A 20,992-nucleotide genomic window follows, 5' to 3' on the forward strand; every position below is an offset into this window, starting at 1 on the left:
AGATCAAAGGCAGGGGTGAGACAAAGGCGAAAGCCACACGGTTCCTCAAGGAAAAGGGCTGGTCCTTGGTATGTCATTTCAGCACTGACATGGATTGAATACTGAGCCGCAAATCCATATGTTGAGTTGTGATAGAATAGTCTCAAGTTCACCAAAAAGCTTGCTTTTCTGACAATTCTGAACAGATTTATTAGAAGCATTACTGTGGCTCCTTCTTCTAGGGTCCTGACTGCTTTCTGTGTAACACCTCCAGGCTCCGGTTCATGTAACAGGCAAGCCTTTATTCATTTTCTCAAGGATCAGCTGAAGTATCCAGAACTCCAGCAATCAAGTCCACTTTATAGGCAGCAGAAAGGATAAGAGTGTGCCCTATTTCTGGAAGGGAAGCTTCCTAGAAATACCACGTAGCACTTCTGCTTGTAGCCCATTGATCCAACCTTAATCAGATGACCAACCCTAGCTGGAAGGAAGACTGAGAAACTGCCCTTCTCCACATACACATCAAAAGAAAATGAGGGTTTTGTCAGGGAGGAGGGAAGGGCCAGTGGTTATTGGGATAGGCAACCAGCAAGTTCCACCCTGAGGGGAACACAAAAGAGCATTTTTCCTCCAAACAGCACAATGTTATCTAATATTTCATCAATCTGGCTTCATCAGCATAATGAGGCCTTTTGATCTTTAAATATAATCTTAATAAAACAATACTTAATAATGTGACACATCCTGTTTTTCTTAAAGCTCTTCTTAATGTTTGTCTTGAACAGATTTCCAGACACAAATAAAATTTAAGAACATGCATTTTCAATCATGACCAGAATGGAAGTCTGGTGCAGTACCTCTATGATTAACTTTCATATGTAATACACCATATAATAAGTATTACATTATCTCAATAAAGCCCTGGTCTGGTCTCTAGGCTTAATCATCAAGGTAACATAAGAGAACAAGAAAATGTTTTTAAAAATCTCTATAAGCTAACTGGATTATTTTTAGAGCTCTTTTACAAATATCCTTGTTTTCCTCTTTTAGGCACATGGTAATATTGCACTTCCCCACTAATGTTGAAGTTATCCATGAACACATAACTTAATCGGCCAATGGCATGTGAGAACTGCTGACTATTTTTTCCAGGTGGTAGCTTTAAGACCCAGTGAGCAATTTTTCTTGTCCCCTTTCCCTGCCACAGTTATGAGAGAGGCACATTTAGAAATGGAGGCCTCCTTCACCAAGGATCACTACATGTGTGAGCAAGAAATAAACTATTGTGTTAATCCACTGAGATGTGGAGTTGTTACTGTAGCATGACCTAGCGTATACTAACTGATACTCCTCTTCAGAGTCACTTCTGTTAATATCTCCCCACATGATAAATAACCTCTTCTCAAATGAGCCATAAAGTGCTGAAATTATCTTTCAGGTGGCATAAAAATGGATCTCCTATTTAAAAATGTAAAATGTCTCTGTAAACTGGTCTTCTTAAGCAACAGATACATATAAAACAACACAGTTGAAACCACATGGATGAGGAAACTTTATGTTCATCACATATTTTACGTTATGGGAACATGATCCCTGAGCATAAGCAAGAGCAGTTAAGAAGTTTTTATTCTAATTAAATCCCAAGGATTATCAGAAAGGATAAGGACAGGAGACTGATTTTAGCCACACTTTAAAATTGAGTGACGGATAAGCAGTGCTCAGAAATGGGCAATTTGTAAACAATTTCCTACAGTGATATGACTTGCAATTTTTTTCCAGCAATTTTGAATTATTTATCACTCAATAAATTTTTACTAAGTGGCACCTTAAGTACTGTTCTTAGTACTGGAGAAATATTGGGATAAATAAGTCGCAGATCTGGCCCTAAAGTTGCCAACCATCAAGCAGAGAAGAAGAAAAATCTACACAAATGGAAGCAATTGTACAGGGCAGAATGCATTCAGTAGTATGTGTTATACCAAAAAATGATATATATATATATATATGTATATGCTCTGTGAGCTGATTGGCAAGGAATATCACTACGTAGATATTATTGAGATCTTCGTGAAAGATAAAACATTGAAGGAGAAAAATGAGGTCCTAGTAACCTTTTTTTCCATGCATACACCATGTTCTCCTTTATCATATACAAATTGGGATCTGAAATATGAGTATGATCTTGATGACCAGAATCTAAAGCAGGGGCAGAACTTGCCTACAAATATCCTACAAATATAGAAATATCATAGGAAGAGGGAATTGCAGAAGCATTGGGGGGAGTGGGGGGCAGGCAGGCAAGGGGAAGTACAAGGCATACGCTTATAAATATGGACTATAGGATCAGCATAGGAAAGTGTGAATTCAAGTTGAAGAGGTATTGAAGTGTTTATCATTCTGCTTTGTACTTATTTCTTGTAGAGCTACTTTGCATGGCAGACTGGATACTCTATGAACTGAGGGGTTGCATCATTCGTCATTGTTCCCAGTATAGCTTGGCCCAGAATAGCCACCCAAATGAAAGAAGGCCCTGGTAGAGGTATGTTTCTGAGTCCTGATTCTTGTTTTAAAAAAAAAGCTGGGTTCTGGAGAGCCATGATTTTAAAATATTTCATTCTGCTACACTGAATAATTAGTAACAGTTAGAATTAGGCAAGTCTGTAAGGAAAGCAGAGTCTTATGAAGCCTATTCTACTTCACAGAATAGTGTTTTATAAATACATAAAATAAGATGCAAGGATTACAGAGTGTCTTAGTCTACTTGGGATGCCATAACAAGATACCATAGACTGGGTGGCTTAAACAACAGAAATTTATTTCTCACAGTTCTGGACACTGGAAAGTCCAAGGTGCCAGCAAGTTAGGTTTCATTCTGAGGCCTCTTCTTTTGACTTATGGGTGGTAGCCATTTCACTGTGTGCTCACATGACCTCTTCTTTGTGCACACATGGAGAGAAAGGTTGAGCTCACTGGTGTCTTTTTCTATAAGGATGCTAATTCTGTCTTATTAGCACCCCACCCTTATGACGTTATTTAACCTTGATTACCTAACAATATGCCTTCTCTCCAAATGCAGTCATTTTGGGAGTTAAGGCTTCAACATACGAATTTAAGGGTGACACAGTTCAGTCCATAGCATAGAAGAAAGTGATAGTCTAGTAGATTATCAAAATATTTAAAAATTGTAATATGTTAAAATATATACTTCTTCATTAACACAATACATAGTAAGATCTACTGGTAGAGATTAACTACCATTCTTTAAAAGTAGCAATGAAATAAATGACAGCTCAAGATATGTGCAAGAACTGAAATGTGATGTATACATATTTGTGATTGTTTGGTGATCAAGTCATAGTATGGTTAATCACTACTACTGTGGTTTGGTTTAAATTGCCGTTAAGAGTTAGTGGACATAAAGATGAATTTTTCCTCATTTAAATTCACAGATTCACTCTGTCCTTGTACCACAGGTTAGTACCCCTTGCTTTAGAGACTTCTCAACTGTTCAGGAGCCAAAGTGGTACAAAAAGCAGCAAACATTCCATTTTAACAGCCCTCCAGATGGCCATGGGGCCCTATTTTGACAAACTCATGGACACATGGAGGATGGAATGAATCTAAAAATTGATCCTCTTATATTCCTTCCTGTGATGCATAAAAACTAGACTTGAACCAGATCATTTGCTGTTTGGTTTGGATGCAGCCCTGAATGCTAACCCAGAAGTATGAAAGCTTATAATAAAGATCTTCCTTCCCTGTTGGAGAAGCTTGAGAAGGAAGCCATTCTTGGAGCTGATTTATTCATGCCCTGACTAGAACCAGTTCAATATCGTTTTGATTATTTTAGCTTGAAAAGAGCTGTATACCACTATTGCAGAGGAAAAAGTAATGCCATCCCTTCCCACCTCATAAGTAAGTTCTACTCTCTGACTTTGGCCTACTACTAAATTAGCAGAAAATATTCCATTGCTTGATCTACAGTGTTTTGTATAATTTTAGCCTTTTTTGATGCTATTCTTCCTTAAGACCAAGGCTTTGAAATGCTCCCTCTGCCTTAGCTTCAACAATAATCAATGAGCATTTAGGAAAATGGTAGCATGGATTGAGGTATGGGGATTAACAAAAGGGTAAATGAATTGTTTTCTTTTCTGTCTTTGGAACATGCAAGATACTGGTTTTGTGATCAAGTTGGGTTTGTCATCAAATTTTTAGGGTCAAGAACATTGATCAGGTAAAGTAGAATTTTCCTGAGCCAGATTATTTTATTCAATTATTTTCTGATGTCTCTGAATTAATCATGACAATCATTAGCTTTATGAGCAAGTCAATCAAATTCTTAGGTCTGTAAATTATTTTTATTTGTCTTTACCATAAATAGTACAGGTAACTCAATTTTTTTGGGTTTGAGACTTTCCTTTGAGGATAAGACAACTCTGATTTATTCAAAAAGGCACTTTCATTAGCTGTTCTCCAACAAAATAGGTAAAGAAAAGAAAAAGGAGACAAAGCCCAAATTGCTCTGCTTTTCTATTCACTATGAAAAAATAAAACTGACTGAAGGGCTAGTGATTGCAAGTATTGAACAAAATGAGGTTTAGAGATTATCTGAGCATTTTAATCAGGCATTCTACCCAGAGCTCCATTATCAAAGCGATGGCATCAGAGCGGTACCTTGAGAAATAAGCATTCTTTGTTGTTCTTTCCACTCTTTGTATAGTCTCTCTTATAAATGCTAAAATATCCATCTGCTATGTCTAGCATAGCCTTCAGGTATCTATCAAATGCTCAAATGACATAAAAGTATTAAATGTTCTTTTTAAAAAAAGGGGATTACTGAAACCGATAGTCAGAATGCCTGTGAGTAGAAGTAAAGCACAGAATAATGACAAGATGTGGTAAATAACCTTATTAAGAATGTGGTGTAAAGAAAAGACAGTGTTTGGAGAAAAGGAATGGATATGGTTGGAAGAACATTACTTAGAAATAGTATATTTTTACAGCATCAAATTCAGACAAATCAGCTGGCAAGGTGAGAAAATACGGGATTTTTATATTCTCAGAAAAAAATCAGGCAAACAATATCTTAGAGCCTAGGTACTAATTGACAGCAAAATAATCATGAATACCAAGAGGAGCAATTTGGAGAAAATTGATGGGTTCTGGAAGCCATGGAACCTTTCAAGGGAGGCCCTTGCTTCAGGCTGTGATTGGCTAATTTTCAGGAGTGCAACAAGAGATTAAACAGCTGCCCATGTCTCCTTCTACCTTTATGAGAAAGAAACAAATGTGGGAACAGTTAGCTTAGAGAAGACAATTTTTCAAGAAATCAGGTTCTAGAACCATTTTTGGAGAGACTACCTATGTAGTCCTAAGTTGAGACACCCTCCTTTGGGGTCTGAGGATTTGGGTTTTTATTATTATTATCAACTGTTTACTTCTCTACAGTATTTGCAAGTAAAAAGGGATTGTTTTTACCAAATTTTTAGAAAAGCAATGGTGAAAATATAAATGATTTTTCTTATTTTTAAAATTTCTAAAACAATATAAACGTAAAAATGGTCTTGGAAATACATCTGTGGTCTTTGCATATCGTATTGTAGGTAGCCATAATTTTTAAGGATGTGTAAGATTGAATTAAGATAGAATATTGTTTTTGAGTCTTGTTTGTGCTGTTGATGTTGTCTTCCTGTTCCCTTATGACAGCGGTGCTGTGAGTAGCAGTGAACATGATGTTGCTGAGGGCTGTTCCCAGGCCCCAGATGCCTTAAAAACCTGTGAGTGCTGCAAATAAAAGCTTTTATTTGTTTGCATTTCTTATTTTTATATATAGAGCATAATATGAAATGAAATAGTCAATAAATCCGACTGTAGACAGAACGGTAAGCCCTGGGGATTGCTAGCCACATGGGAGCCCGAGGTGTTGGTCCTCAGCCTTTTCTGCACCATGACCCTTTGGAAAACTCTGTCCACATCTTGCCTTTCACTGCTGAGTCTTAGTTTCCTCGCCTGTACAATGAATGTATTTCGATAAGGAACCTTTATGTTTCCTTTGGCTTATTCTGAACTGTTTAAACCTATTTAGGTGACAGGTCTCACCATGTTTAAAATGTTAAGCAGAAGACAGATTTACTTTGTTTTATGAAATAACTATAGATTTAGAAAATGTGGATAGAATGATGGATAGGAAAATGGATATGGGGATGTGCTGGTGATCTCTAGCTACAGAACAAACCACCCCAAATGTAGTGGTAATAAATAACAAAAATGCCTTATATTATTATCTCTCACACTTCGGGGGTGACTGGCCTCAGCTAGGTGACTCTCGCTCAGGGTCTCTCAGGCAGTTGCAGTCAGATCGAGGGTGGGGCTGTTGTCTTGGGCGCTTACATGCGGCCTCTCTGTGTGGCCTTGGCTTCTTCACAGGATAGCAACTTGGTTCTAAAAGCAAGTGAACCAGGAAAGAGAGATGATTAGGAAGAAGTTGTATTACATTTTCTGATCTAGTGTCAGAAGTCATACTGCTTGATTTTGCTGCATTCTAGCATACTCTCCGTTAGGATCAGGTCACTAAAACTGGCCCACCGTATCTCCACATTCAACACAGTATTGAGGAGTTTGTGGATATGTTTTAAAAACTAACAAAAAGATAAAACTATAAACAGTCCTTTATTTCCAGTTTAAGTTGTCTGTTACACCCTGTAATTTGAATCATTGCATAGTCCACAAAAAAGCTGAAGATTCTGGAATGATCTCTTTGCTATTTATTTTTATATGTATATCCAGGCTAATTTTAAACACGAGTGAAGTTCCTTTTGTTTTTTAAGGAATCTTTAATAGAGGGTCATAATTACACATTTTTATTATGTCAAGCTTGGGCTGGGGTCCCCCATACTTTCATTAACAAATGCATCATCTAATTTTGTGTGCTAATGCTTTGAACATTTTTAAAATTCATCCCCAAACTCTAATCACTAATTGAAACAGCTGCTTTATTTGAACAGCACTTACGAAATGATATGTAAACAAGCCCTACTTCATGTTTTGGCAGCAATTAAGTCCAATTTCATCAAAGAGTTCTTCTGCTCTACACATACTCTTCACCTGGGAGCGGAAGGGACTTCAAGCCTGGAGCTCTTCTTTCTCCCCTTTGGCATGCACACCCGCTACTGTGTCATCATCCTCAGCAACAAAAAGGTGAGAATGGAACTGTGGTGTGTGCTTTCATCAAGGGCTGGCACTTTAATGGAATAACCAATGCAGGCAACTTGAAGGCAGCTGAAGACTATAGGAATGTAGATAACAATGTCAGCCCTCTAGTTGCTAATCAAAGAGCTTATCCTCAAGAATAAGCAAAGAGTTACACTAGTAGTAAATTTTATTGGGTTGGCCAAAAAGTTCCTTCGGTTTTAAAGTAAAAATAAAAGGCACATTTTTCATTTTCACCAAGAACTTTATTGAACAACGTATTCACCGTTTTGTTCCACTACCTTCTGCCGTTTTTCAGGCAACTTCATAATTCCATCTTCCCAAAACTTTTTATCTTTTTGAGCAAAGAACTGTTCCAGGTGCCTTTTACAGTCTTCCAGGGAACTGAAATTTTTTCCATTAAGAGAATTTTGTAAAGACCGAAATAAATGGAAATCCGAAGGTGCAATGTCTGGTGAATATGGCGGATGAATCAGAACTTCCCAGCCATGCTGTAACAGTTTTTGCCTGGTCATCAAAGAAACATGTAGTCTTGTTGGAAGACTATCCATTCTATAGACTTCCATTCTATCCTGATAGAAGATTATGCATTTTCTGTTGACTAATTCTGGATGCTTTTCATCGAGTGCTGCTTTCAGTTGGTCTGACTGGGAGCAGTACTTGTTGGAATTAATTGTTTGGTTTTCCGGAAGGAGCTCATAATAGAGGACTCCCTTCCAATCCCACCATGTACACAACATCACCTTCTTTGGATGAAGACCGGCCTTTGGTGTGGTTGGTGGTGGTTCATTTCGCTTGTCCCATGATCTCTTCCATTCCACATTGTTGTACAGTGTCCACTTTTCATCACCCGTCACAATTTGTTTTAAAACTGGAACATTTTCGTTACATTTAAGTAGAGAATCGCATGCGGAAATATGGTCAAGAAGGTTTTTTTCACTTAACTTACATGGAACCCAAACATCAAAGCAATTAACATAACCAAGCTGGTGCAAATGATTTTCAACAATTGATTTGGATATTTTGAGTATTTCGGCTATCTCCGGTGTGGTGTAACGTTGATTGTTCTCAGTTAATGTCTTGATTTGATCACCGTCAACTTCAACTGCTCTACCCAACCTTGGAGCATCGTCCAGCCAGTAATCTCCAGCACGAAACTTCACAGACCACTTTTGACACGTTCAATCAGTCACAGCACCTTCTCCACACACTGCACAAATCTTTTTTTTGCATTCCAGTTGCGTTTTTACCTTTCTTGAAATAATAAACTATGATACGCCAAAAATGTTGCTTTTTTTCTTCCATCTTCAATATCAAATTGGCTACACAAAAATTCACCAATTTTGATAAGTTATTTTTTAAATGCACGCTGATATGACAGCTGTCACAATACAATCTAACAAAATTGTTTCTAATGAAGTTAAAGACAACTAAGCACTACTAGAGACATCTTACGGAAAAAACCAAATGAACTTTTTGGCCAGCCCAATATAATGGTTGGATAAGGAAGTCCCATGGGAGCAGAGTGGAGGCAAGCCTGACCTGCTGGGCCCTATCTGTATCAGTTATCTATGGCTGCATAACAAGTTACCAAACATGGGGCTTAAAACAATCCGTATTTATTATGTCACATTTTCCACAGATCAGAGATCCAGACATGACCTAGATAGGTCCTCTGTTTTAGGTCTATCAAGTCTTCAATCAAGGGATTGGCCAGTGCTGGGTTCTCCTCAGAGGCTCAATTGAGGAAGGAGCTGCTTCTAAGCTCTCTCAAGTTGTTGACAGAATTAATTTTCTGGCTCTGGGATCTATGCATCTTGCTTCTCTAAAGCCAGGGAAGGAGAGAGACAGAGAGAGGAGAGGAGACAGGGGAGAAAGGAGAGAGAGAGAGAGAGACAAAGACAGAGAGAGAGAGAGAAAGAAAGAAGACAGGCTTAGAGGAAACGTTTTACGGCATTATTGCCTTCCAGAAAGACACTGCCGTGTGTTGATTTGAGGAAGGAATTTATAACCCCCAGGAGATAGTCCCAAATGTATAAGTTATGTATCAATTATGTACTATATTGAATGCATATTCAATGAAATAATGGTAACTGGAAAGAGGTATTATATTGACCTGTTTTCTATAGGATTATTTACACCTGAAAAATAGTATAGCTTCTTAAACATGTAAAAAATAGTTTAATTTTACACTGAAAATGACCATTTAGGAAGAAAAAATGCTATTTTATCGTAATGCTAAATCTTGTTCTTCATTTCTTTTAAAAAAGTTTAGGGTTTAACTGAATTCATCTATATCAAAATTTGTGAAAAATAATAACTATAATGTGACCAATAGTTAAAATGTTTCACAATCCCTTTTTTTTATATCAACTTATTACATAGCCCTAGAAAAATGTTAGGGTTAATTCTCAATAGCATGGTAAGGAGTTTGCTTTTATTCTTCAAAAATTTTTTTTTTTTTTTTTTGCCCACGCCTCATGGCTTGCGGGATCTTAGTTCCCCAACCAGGGATTGAACCCAGGCCCTCAGCAGTGAAAGCACCAAGTCCTAACCACTGGACCTCCAGGGAACTCCCATTATTCTTTTAGTTAGATATTCGAATATTAATATTTACTTCCATAACTTTTATCTAAATTAATCAAAATATAATTACACTTAACGTGGCATCTCAGTTTATTAAAACAGTCTTTTGATTACATATATTTTGTTCTTATCAGAAAAAATATTAAGAAAAACAATGATCAAGAAATTATATTGCTATCAATTGAGAAATAATGCCCCTAATCTAAAGTATTGCATTGAATTACAATTACTTAAGTGGGGAAACACATCTATTAATTTACACATTCAATTTTATTGCTAATTATATTGAAAAATGCAATTACATGCTTAAATAGATAATCAAACATCCAAGTCCACCTAGTTAGCTCCTTTTCTTATTGAATGTGTGATAACTGCCTTGCCATTAAGAACCACCTGTTGAAAACTGTAAAGTAATTAGGCCCCAATTTGATAGCTGTCCATGTGTAAAACAGAAACATTTCTACTAAAACTGCTATCAAGAGTCAGCCATTTGTTTCATTTTGGCTGTTCCTTTTGAACTTTCAAATAAAACGAAATGACTTATGTAATAGCTGTTTGAAAGTAGAAACAGTTTTACAGAACTTCCATCAGTGTTCATAGAAATTCCTCAATTAGGGGAAAATCTACAGAAGCCCTAAAAATTCATGCTCTTAAATGTAGAAATCCAAAGAGATTTCTGCTCATGCGTAGACAGGGGCAGATTGAATGGAGGAACCTGGAGCAGAATCATGACCCAGTCCCTGAGGAAATGCACTTTCTGAGAGAAGGGGTTGTGACAGACCCCCACACAGAGCACACAAACACTGCACAGCACAAAGCCATGTACTGACACAACCCTGGGACTCTGTCTTCACAGTGGTGCCCATGTGAACATCTGCTCTGTGTAGTCCTAGGTTCCAAAGTCAGAAACCACCCAGCATTGCTGGGATCATCCTTATGAGAGAGGCAGGGGCATCAGGCAGGGATCCTTGACATGGGGCCTGGGTTAAGAGTGGACTCCATCTGTAGCTACTTACTGTGGCCTGATCAGCCCTTTTCCACCAACACATGAGCCTTTTTATTGAACCACACCAGACTCCTTCTCCCCCCCAGTAGTTTTAGCTTCTAGTCCTACATTGTCCTTTTTCTGTCTACAGAATTTGGTCAAAACAAATAGAAACCAAAGTCCATATCTTGCTGACTTGAGGAAGTGGGAGTCAGCATCCCTGAGCAACTTATGCAATGCAGATTGGTCCTGTTCCACACCAAAGAGAGCTCCAGCCTTGCCAGGTCAAATCAAGAGTTGAGAGGGCAAGGGTGCCCACTGCCTGGTAGAAGACCCCGCAAGGTCTTCTTGTTGATTTATGGTTTACAACAATTTAGTCTAAGGCCGTGCCATACCAATTGTTAAATATATTGTATGTCACTCTGTCCATCTGCCTTAGGTTTGCGTAAATAAGTGGAACCCCTCGCGTGACTTTTTGCACTGTCACTTGTCTCATTCTCCCTCAGTCTCTCTGTCTCTGCTGATGCAGAGATTAAGCTGGCAGTCTCTGTTATGTATATTTGTAACTATTCTGCAATCAGTGTGCAAGTTTTTCAATCATAATTTAAGGTGCAGACTTAAATAATACTGATTTTTGCGTAATTTTACAGACTGTCAAGGTAAAAACCTTAAATTATATTATGCTAAAATCTTTGTATAATTTAACATTTAAGCAAACTAACTTCAGTTTTATGAAAGTTATTTTTATAGCTGGAGGGACCGAGTATTATTTGCGGGTGGTTTCTTTTATTTTCCATGATTTTTAACAGCAGACCACATTTCATTCGCCCTTTGATTTTTCTTTCGATTTGTTACAACTGCATTTTTTTTTTTTCTATTGGTAACTACACTCCTTCCCACAGGCCATACCCCTGATTTGTTCCCTGGGAAACATAGAGAAGAGGAAATCCCGTCTGGCTCATAAACACTTTGAAACATTTATTAACCACAGGATGCCTGCTGGCAATATGGGGGCAGGTTAGGTGAACTTTGAAGTTTTCACCAATGTGGTAAATGTTCTCAAAGATATGCATAGCTTGAGCCCCTCCACACTGCAAGACCTTCTCCTGCTTCACCTACCTTCCTTGCCCCTGTTAACTGTGAAACCATCAGCATACAATAAGCACTGCAGCCTTTTTCAAGAAAAATATGAGAAGAAAATCTGAAAATGAACATTTTGTACCCAATGGTAGTTATTTATTTTCGGGGGTCTCCTCTGGGCCCCTTATCAATGATACAACCAATTAGTCTGTAAAGATTCCGCATACCTCTGGGGTACCAGTATGTTAGCTCCAGGGGACTGCACTTCAAATGACATGTAAAATATGAGGAAACAGTAATTCCTATTTTCCCAAATCCATGTTAACTTTATGGACCCTCTCATCCTTTTGTTTTTATTGAGATATAACTGACAGATAACATTGTGTAATTTTGAGGTGTACACCATGTTGGTTTGATGCATTTCTGTATGGCAATATGATTACCACAGTCACGTTAGCTAATGCCTTTATCACATCACACAATTATTGTTTCTTTTTCGTGTTGAGAACAATTAAGATCTAGGGTCTTAGCAACTTTGAAGTTTATAAAATACTATTTTTGACTATAATTACTGTGCTATGCGTTAGATCTGAACTTATTTATCTGATAGTTGCAAGTTTGGAACCCTCTCCTTCTTGAAGGAAACTGTAGAATATGGAGTATGGCTTCTTGTAAGTTTTGAAATTTGACACCCTCAAGCTATATTCTCAGTAATTTCGTTTTATCATTCAGTTCACTCCTCCCAACACAGTTTAATTCACCAACTGTATAAAGCCAAATTTCTAGGTATGGAGAGAGTGAACACACAGAAAAGGCAGGAACACTGAACTCAAGAGGGACTTACATTCCAGTGGAGAAAACAAACTTGCACAAGGCTGGCCCAGCTCACACAGAAACTTTGTGTTAATTTGAAGTAGGTGCTGCCTCCAGGTTTACAAAAAATGCTTGCTGAACTTATGGCACATTCATAAGAATTAGAAAAATACATTCCTTCCTTCGATGGATGCAGCCTTATGCTGGGACGACCTTGCCCTCAACAAAATGCCCCTTGAAAGACATACTCTTTTCTTGTGTGCGTGGTGTCCTGGAACATGTCCACTCATTTCTATAACATAGATTGTGACCATTTCTAGAATAGAGGGAAGAATGCATAACAGAGGCAGGGATAATTGATTAATAGAGGTGTTTGGTTAAGAAGGATGAGTAGAAATTTGCCAATAAACAGAGTTTGGGGAGAGAAGTGTGCTCAGGAGAAGATTCTAAGAACGTTAGGTAAAAGAACTAAGCGTGACATTTCATGAATACTTGAATTGCCAATTCTGAGAATGGAATGTTGGAAATGACAGAAAATGGGTTGGATGGGTAAGTCAGATTGATAATGAGGGCAGTGAATTTTAAGTTGAATAACTTAATTTATTATTATTGAAAGTGGGAACCCAGTAGAAGGTATTGAGCATAGGCGTGATCTGATTTCATTTTGTTTCAGAAAGCATCTCTGGAGCCAAAACAGAGAGTAGATTAAGAGTTAGAGACAGAAACTGGAGACTGAGAGACTGGCTAGGAGACTCTTGCAGTCTATTACACTACTCCACACACCTCCATTTTCTACTGCCCTCTGCTTTTCACTTACTAGCGGTCAAATAGAAGGATGTGAGAAGCAATGGGGAAAGAAGAGGTGATGATGTCGGATTTGGGGGAAAGAAGGGGACAAGAGAGAACTGTGAAGAATATTGTTATAAAGATCAGTCTTAATGGCAGTTTCAGTGATGTTCACACTTGAAGGGAAAGCAAATTTTCATTTATCAATACTTGCAGAGCAAATTGGTGGCAAAAAATTTGAATAGAAACTTCTGAAAAATATGGTGATAAAGGCAAAGAGAGATTGTTAATCTCATTGCCACAGTAGCTTCTAGAGTCTAGGCCCAGCTTCCTGTTTATTTCAGAGATGTTTTCCTACAACATACCATGTGTTTTCATTAAACAATCAGTTCGTATTTTATGCCATTTAAATATATGTTGCCTTCTCAAAATGTCTGTGGAATAATCTCTCAGGCATGCAATTAACAATGTGTTAAAACTGTGTTAAAAAAGTTGAAATTTTTAGTGCAGGCATATAAATCTTTCCATATGCCTTCTTCTCACCCTCACTGAATCTCCTAGCCCAATCATTCTATGAAAAGTAGTATTTTAAAAGAACGGCAATTATTCTTACTGATCAGTTTCATTTTATAATTATTACAAAGTCAAGTAAATAGTCACGTACAGTGATTAATGATCTCTCTCTAGTGTATGAAATATAACATTTTAGAATTTTAGCTTAGGTCTCACTTGCCTGTTCAGTCATCAAGGTAACATAATATTGTTCAGCCAATTCAAATACACAAATTATAAAACCTAGCAAGATCTAGTGCCAATATAAGAGAATAAGTAAAATTTAAGACCTATGAAACAACATGGGGACTTGATTTTCTGTCTAGAAATTTTTTTTTTTTTTTTTTTTAAGATTGAGGCTATTTGTATCTGGAGGGCATCCATAACTTGGCCAAGGTTACCCAGCTAATTAGTGGCAGAGCTGGGATTAAAACTTTCCCACCAATTTAGTGTTTGTGTTCTTCCTTTCTGGGTCATTAACAGCTGGTCTTCTTGTAAAGTTGCATGAACTGTATTGTTTGAGGACTGCATTTAACTAGATACATAGGAAGAACAAAATATCTTTTGTGAGGGTTTCTTACAGTTGACAGTGGGCATTGGCATCTTTCTGGAAAATATAAATTCAAGTAAACATGCCGACTGGAAAATATAAAATTAAGAGCAGAAAGGAAATTTAATAGGTGACTATTAGAACAGCTCACATTGACAAGTACCTATTATGCGTTAGATAATAGGTACTGACGCATACTGTCAGTATCCTTGTCACTGCCTCTACACTTGAAATGAAAAGTGCATCTCCACTTTAAAAGAGTTCTTTATTGCATTTGTATTCTTCCCTGGTCTGATTTTATTTCAAGAAAAGTGGAGGGAAATAATTAAATGATACTACAAATGATTTCCCTAAATAATTTGCTGGAACAGGCATTATTTTCAATTAAATTGTTTCTTTTAAATAAAAAAGAACTTTGAAAGTGAACAAGTTAGACAAAATACTTTTTTGAGAAACGATAACATATTGTCTGTTTAAGATGTAGAGTTGAATTGAATGGAGTCTTAGTAACTGATATTTCAAGTGGCTAATCAATGGCCAGGAAGCTGTTTATAATTTACATTTTAGAAAAATATTCTGGAAAATAACAGTTTACTCCTTTTGTATTAAACCCTGTGAGTTGGTATTCATTTTCATGGCATAGACAAGCTATATAGATCTGGTTTCATTCAGGTACACATTAAAAAAATGCAATTATTATAACTCTATACTCACCAAGTCTAATTTCTTATGAAGACTATGTCGACACAAATCATCAATTAACAATCTATAGTAGGAATAGAAAAGAGTTTTATTTGAGCTAAACTGAGGACTGTAGCCTGGGACACAAGATTCAAGAGGCACTTGAATTGTGTTCTCCCAGACTACAAAATGTGGGAGGCTAATATAGGCAAAAATCAAAAAGTTACATAAGCTGTTTGTCAAGAATTAGGATTGGAGCTGGCAAGAAGTAAGGATCTTGTTAAGCAAGGATTGGTTTGGAGTCTGAAGTGTTTTCACAGTTACAAGAGGAGACCTTGAGACCATAATGTTGCAGCTGGCAGCTGCTAGCAGGTATTGTTTTGAGAATGGCTAGTGGTGTCCTTAAGTTTGAAACAGTTCAGAAAGGTCGAGTTCTCAGTGATGCAGGAATGTGTCTGAAACTACATCCGCAATAGCCACCCGCATCCATTTTGAATGCCTGAACCACAATTACTCCAATGATTTTTATTCTTTTCTTTAATGGTTAAGGCAGATGTAAAATTCATGTTTCACAGGCCATAAGACAGGCTATTCTAGTTAGCATAAAGTTTGAGCCAAATCATATATAAGCCAGAATGATTTCCCCATACCTCAACATGTGAAAATTTCTTCTATCAACTACACTTTGGGTAAAACAACTGATTTTTAGATAAAAATAAACATGAGAAAAAAATTAAAAGTAAAATTTTAACATATTGTTTTCTCCAGTCTCTGGTGAACTGATACATTTGCACTCCAATTATCACTGAAAAAAAATTTTTTGGCCACACTGTGCAGCTTGCGGGATCTGAAAATTTTATAACGTTAGTATTGATCACTGGGTTGTATGTAGTAAAACACACACATACACAGTAAACACATTTCAGATTGCTAGCTTGCATTTATGTTTGAAAAGTACATGGCTGCTTAGTAAAAATTACTATATGAAAATTATATATAATATACTATTTATTACCAGGAGTGCACAGATTTAAATGCTAAGCAATTTAAAACATTCAAAGTTTTCCATATTCCATTTTTCAGCAGGAACTAAAGATACTTGTGGATTGTAATTAATAAAATTGTATTGAACATTATCATGAAAGTACAAGACAAAATTAATTTTATTATAAACAAATCTCATTTGGGGAGGGATAATGAAGCTGTAAATAAATTGTCCTCACAATCAGAAATTGTTCATTCTTATATTGTTTCCAGATTTTTACTTCACTTGTTATCAAAGATATTTACAATATTTTGGTATATTTTTATTATGTAATCAGTTTACTTTTATATCATTTATGTGTGTATTGCTTGTTCAAAGATATCTTTGGAGTAGTCTCTCAAACATACAGTTGAGATTATTTTAAGACTGTGGAACAGTTCAAACTAGTTACAATCCCAGCTTCGAAGTTAGGTTTCCTTTTGCTTGCCTGGTAGTTAGTTGCATGCCTGTCACAAGCCCATTCTGGTACAAGATTATCCATTGTGTGGCTTAAACCTAAATTTGTCAGTCCATGTTTTCACTCATCCTCTCAAGTCTTGGCTCCACCCTAGATCTTTTTTTTTGGTTTTTTCTTAATTTAATTTTTATTTTAAACCCTCAGGTGATTTACATGCACGTGAAATTTGGGAAGCCTGCTCTCACTCCATTTAAATGGATCTCTTAAGTGCCGGTACGTGCCAGGCAAAGGGTTAGAGATTATTCTAAAGATGTCTTTGAACAAGCAACGTATATGTAAATGATACAAAAGTAGACTAATCACATAATAAAAATATACCAAAAAATTGTAATATCTTAGATAACAAGTGAAATGGCAACAATTGTTGCATTACCTCCTGTAGTCTCACCACATCTTTACTATCTTTCTACTTCTTAAAATATCAGCATTAAAAAAAAGGCTTTCAGACAGAGAAAGACAAATACTGTATGATATCACTTATATGTGGAATCTAAAAAATACAACAAATGAATGAATATAACAAAAAGAAACAGACTCACAGATACAAAGAGCAAACTAGTGGTTACCAGTGGGAAGAGGGAAGGGGAAGGGGCAATATAGGGGTAGGCGATTAAGAGGCACAAACTACTATGTATAAAATAAATAAGCTGCAAGGATATATTGTACTACACAAGGAATAGAGCCAGTATTTTATAATAATTATAAATGGAGTATAACCTTTAAAAATTGTGAATCACTGTGTTGTACACCTGAAACTTATATTAATATTGTAAATCAAATATACCTCAATTTAAAAAAAGAAAAAGAAACAAAGAAAAGACTGTATTATGGAAAATATAAAATACACAGAATTGTAGAAATAAAACTGTAGTAAATCACCCCCTGTATCCTTTGCTCAGTTTCAGCAGTGCATTGCCAAGCAAGTTTCATGAAGCAAATCCCAGTCATCACAACATTTTATCCACAGATAATTCAGGAAGTGTCTCTACAACAAAAAGACTCTGGGTTTGTTTTTTGTTTTGTTTTGCTTTTTTGACATAACCGTGATACCATTACTACTAAAAATATCGTAATTTTTTTTAATAGCATCAAAAATCAAGGCATTCTTCGTATTTCCCTGATTGTCTCATTATTGTTTTTATGTTTGTTTGTTTGTTTTTATCATTTCATTTTAAGTTTCTTTGTTTGAAATACAGGGGAGGAAAAATAATCTTCCCTCTACTCCTCTGAGTTCTTCTTGACTAAGACCCCTGTAATAAAAGACAGATTAACAAGAGAAAAACAGAAGTGTATTAACATGTATACCTCATAGATACATGGGAGATACCCAAGGAAAAAGGAGTTAATTCCTTGAGGTGGCTTAGAATTCAGGCTTAAATACCATCTTAATAAGGAAAGGGGAGGGGGGGATGTCAGCCACTTAGAGGAGAGTAAATGATTTTTAGGAAAAATGAATAGGCCCTTAGAAGAGTAGATAAAAGATACGATAGTTTGTGACAGCGTTTGGTTGTGGTGTCAACTTCTAGTCTCTTCTTGTGACAAGAGTCAATCTTCCCTAGTTGATGAAACTCTCAGGGAGGGGATTTATGACAATCGAGTTCCTTTTGGAGGATCTGTCTTAGGCAGATAAGGGAAGTTCAGAGAAAGCTCTCCCTGTTTTTCAGGTGCCTACAGCTCAAAAGAATCAATATACCAAAGCAGCATATTTTGTTGTGGCACATCCTGAACTCCTACAGTCATGTTTTGGGATAGCATAGTCTGCTACAGTGAAGAATCAAGATCTAGATGATATTTATCCATTGTGATTGTATGATATGTCTTTCGAGACTTTCTCCCTCTCCTTTTTCATTTGATCTCTGGGTTCCTAACATAAAAGTGTTGTTCATCCCATTTTATAGAGGAAGAAACTGGAACTCAGAGATTCAGTAAACTTGCCTGAGGCTTATTAGTAGGTAGTAAGTGCCAGTGCCAGAATTAAAACCAGGCTTGTCCACCTCTGTTCGTCTTTCCCTATATCATGTTGTTGCCCTTGCATTGTTCCCACTTTTATTTTCATGCTCTCTGTTTAGTCTTTTGTACTTCTTGCCTAATCACTTATTCTAAAAGATCTTCAGACCCTCACATGCACATTTTGAAACCCCCCACTTGAAAATATAGACTCTTAGGGACTCAGACACCCTGCAAAAATGATGTCACTCCCTTCCAACAATAAATCACAGAATGAAGGAAAAAAATTTTCTCATTTGCCTGAATTCATTTGTTTTAAGCTAACAGTCTTCCAAGGATATTTGTACCTATAACGATCAACTGCTGTCAGTGCCGCCCTGAGACCTTCTCAATCCATCTCTGTTCTGGTTGCATGCAAAGTTTCCCTCATACTATGGTAGGGCTGTATTTAATCCTTACCTTTCTCCACCCATTTAGGGCCTATGTTGCTTAGTAATGCACGATACATGTTTTTATAGTACAGAGATTTTTCTCATAGGTGAAAGATTTATCCTAATTTTTGTCTGAGCTTTTAAAATTTAATATTATTGTGTGGTTGTGTTTTAGATTGGAGAATTAATATATGTTTTGGAAGGAAGAGGTATGATCCCCTTGCCTTCCAGATTCTTTCCAATGGATTCTTCAACTCCGCTTGACCACAGCAGTTCTCCAGAAGAAGGTAGAGTATCCGTGCATTTTATTTCATTTCTAATGTTGAAGGATGGTACCATTCCTCATATAGTCACCTAAGCACCCTCACAGCACATTTTTCCAATATATAATTACATTTCTGAAGGCTCCCTTTTAACTTTATTATGTCAGCATACATGGAATAGAGTACCATTTTAACAGTTAAGAAAATGTCGATGGTGATTCTTTTTTAAATCTTTATTTTTTTTAGTCTTCAGGTAAATATTATAATTTGGCATTCAACATATTTACTCTGCAAAATTTTCCATTTTCCAAGCAACTTGGAAATAACTACAATGTCAAATTCTATATACTATAATATAACCTGTACTTCTACCCAGTGTTCTAAAGTGTAAGGTTATTACTGAAAGAAAATGGCAGTTCTTGCCCGTCCTTGAGAGATGTCTTTCTTTACATTTCTTTCTGTTCTCCTACCTTCTAATCACTGATAGGAGCACAATGGCCACTGAATTTTTTAGCAAGTTGATGATGTTTCTACGAAAGAACCACTTGACTAGAACTCTTTGTAGAGAAAAATATCTTTAATTCCTGACGACTTACTCTTGAATTACTGAATTAGGACTACTAAAAATGTGTTGCCTATTTCTTTCTACTCTGGTTAATAAAGGCCATAACTGCAGTGTTATATTTCAGACCTCCCAAGTCCATCCTGGATAACAACGTCAAGGGCGTAACTGATCATTGCAATCATGAATGTTTTTGCTTCCCCTAGTGCTTAATAAGGAAGATCCAGTTCTGTATTTGAAATGTAAGCTCCGTCAAATCCTGGATGTGGACCTTAAATTGCCACTGACTAATGAAGCCAAGGAGAAGGCCTTGGCTTTTGCAGTACAGCAACAGATGTTGAAGATCGAGTATGAGAGAAGGTTGATCACGGGCACTCTGGAGAGCAGTAGCGTCCGCGTGGCCATCGCCCTCCTGGGGCTGACCAAGATCGAGGTGGGAATGGAGGACAGGATGTGCTGAAATTAGTCTCTCTTTAAAAATGTACAGAGATCATAACAATGTTTTTACATATAAAAATGATGAAAGCTGCTTTTCCTCAGAAAGACAGCTCAGTAGCTTTTTTCTTTTTTACCTCATTAAATAATAAATGTGAAACAAATTGTTCTGCTAGGGAGTTTTAGGCATTACAGTATGGTTGATATTTCACAGTAGTTCTCAATTCTGGCTCTGCATTGGGATGCCCTGGAGAGCTGATGCCAGTGCCCAGGCCCCACCAGAACAATTCAGTATCAATCTCTGGAAGGGGGTGAGTGGGGACATATTCTAAAAGTTGTCCAGGATATTCTGTTGTTCATCCGGAGAGGATCATTTCTGGGGTCAGATTACCAGGCTGAGAATCCAGACTCTAACACTGTCCAGCTGTGTGACTGTGAGCTGGTAACTTAAAACTCCTCCAGCCTTGATTTTTACATTTGTAATAAGGAGATAATGGTCATTAATGAACACTAAGTGAGATAATTATGTAAAATGCTTAGCGTAGTACCTAGTATATAATTAGTGCTCTCAAGATGTATGGCGTTGTTGTTGTTGTTGTTACTATTACTGTAGACTCTATTATTACAGCTT

General features: G+C 36.8%; 1 protein-coding gene across 1 annotated transcript in view; it reads left to right on the forward strand.

Moving 5' to 3' along the window:
- The window catches only part of CFAP47 (cilia and flagella associated protein 47), a 460,447-nt gene that overhangs the window by 234,410 nt on the left and 205,045 nt on the right, over positions 1 to 20,992 (forward strand). The window contains 4 exon segments of the mRNA XM_068532596.1: positions 5,686 to 5,756; positions 7,031 to 7,176; positions 19,277 to 19,388; positions 20,133 to 20,359. Coding sequence (XP_068388697.1) covers positions 5,686 to 5,756; positions 7,031 to 7,176; positions 19,277 to 19,388; positions 20,133 to 20,359 — 556 coding nt within the window.

The sequence above is a fragment of the Eschrichtius robustus genome, chromosome X (assembly GCF_028021215.1).
Source record: "Eschrichtius robustus isolate mEscRob2 chromosome X, mEscRob2.pri, whole genome shotgun sequence".
NCBI classification, from domain to species: domain Eukaryota; kingdom Metazoa; phylum Chordata; class Mammalia; order Artiodactyla; family Eschrichtiidae; genus Eschrichtius; species Eschrichtius robustus.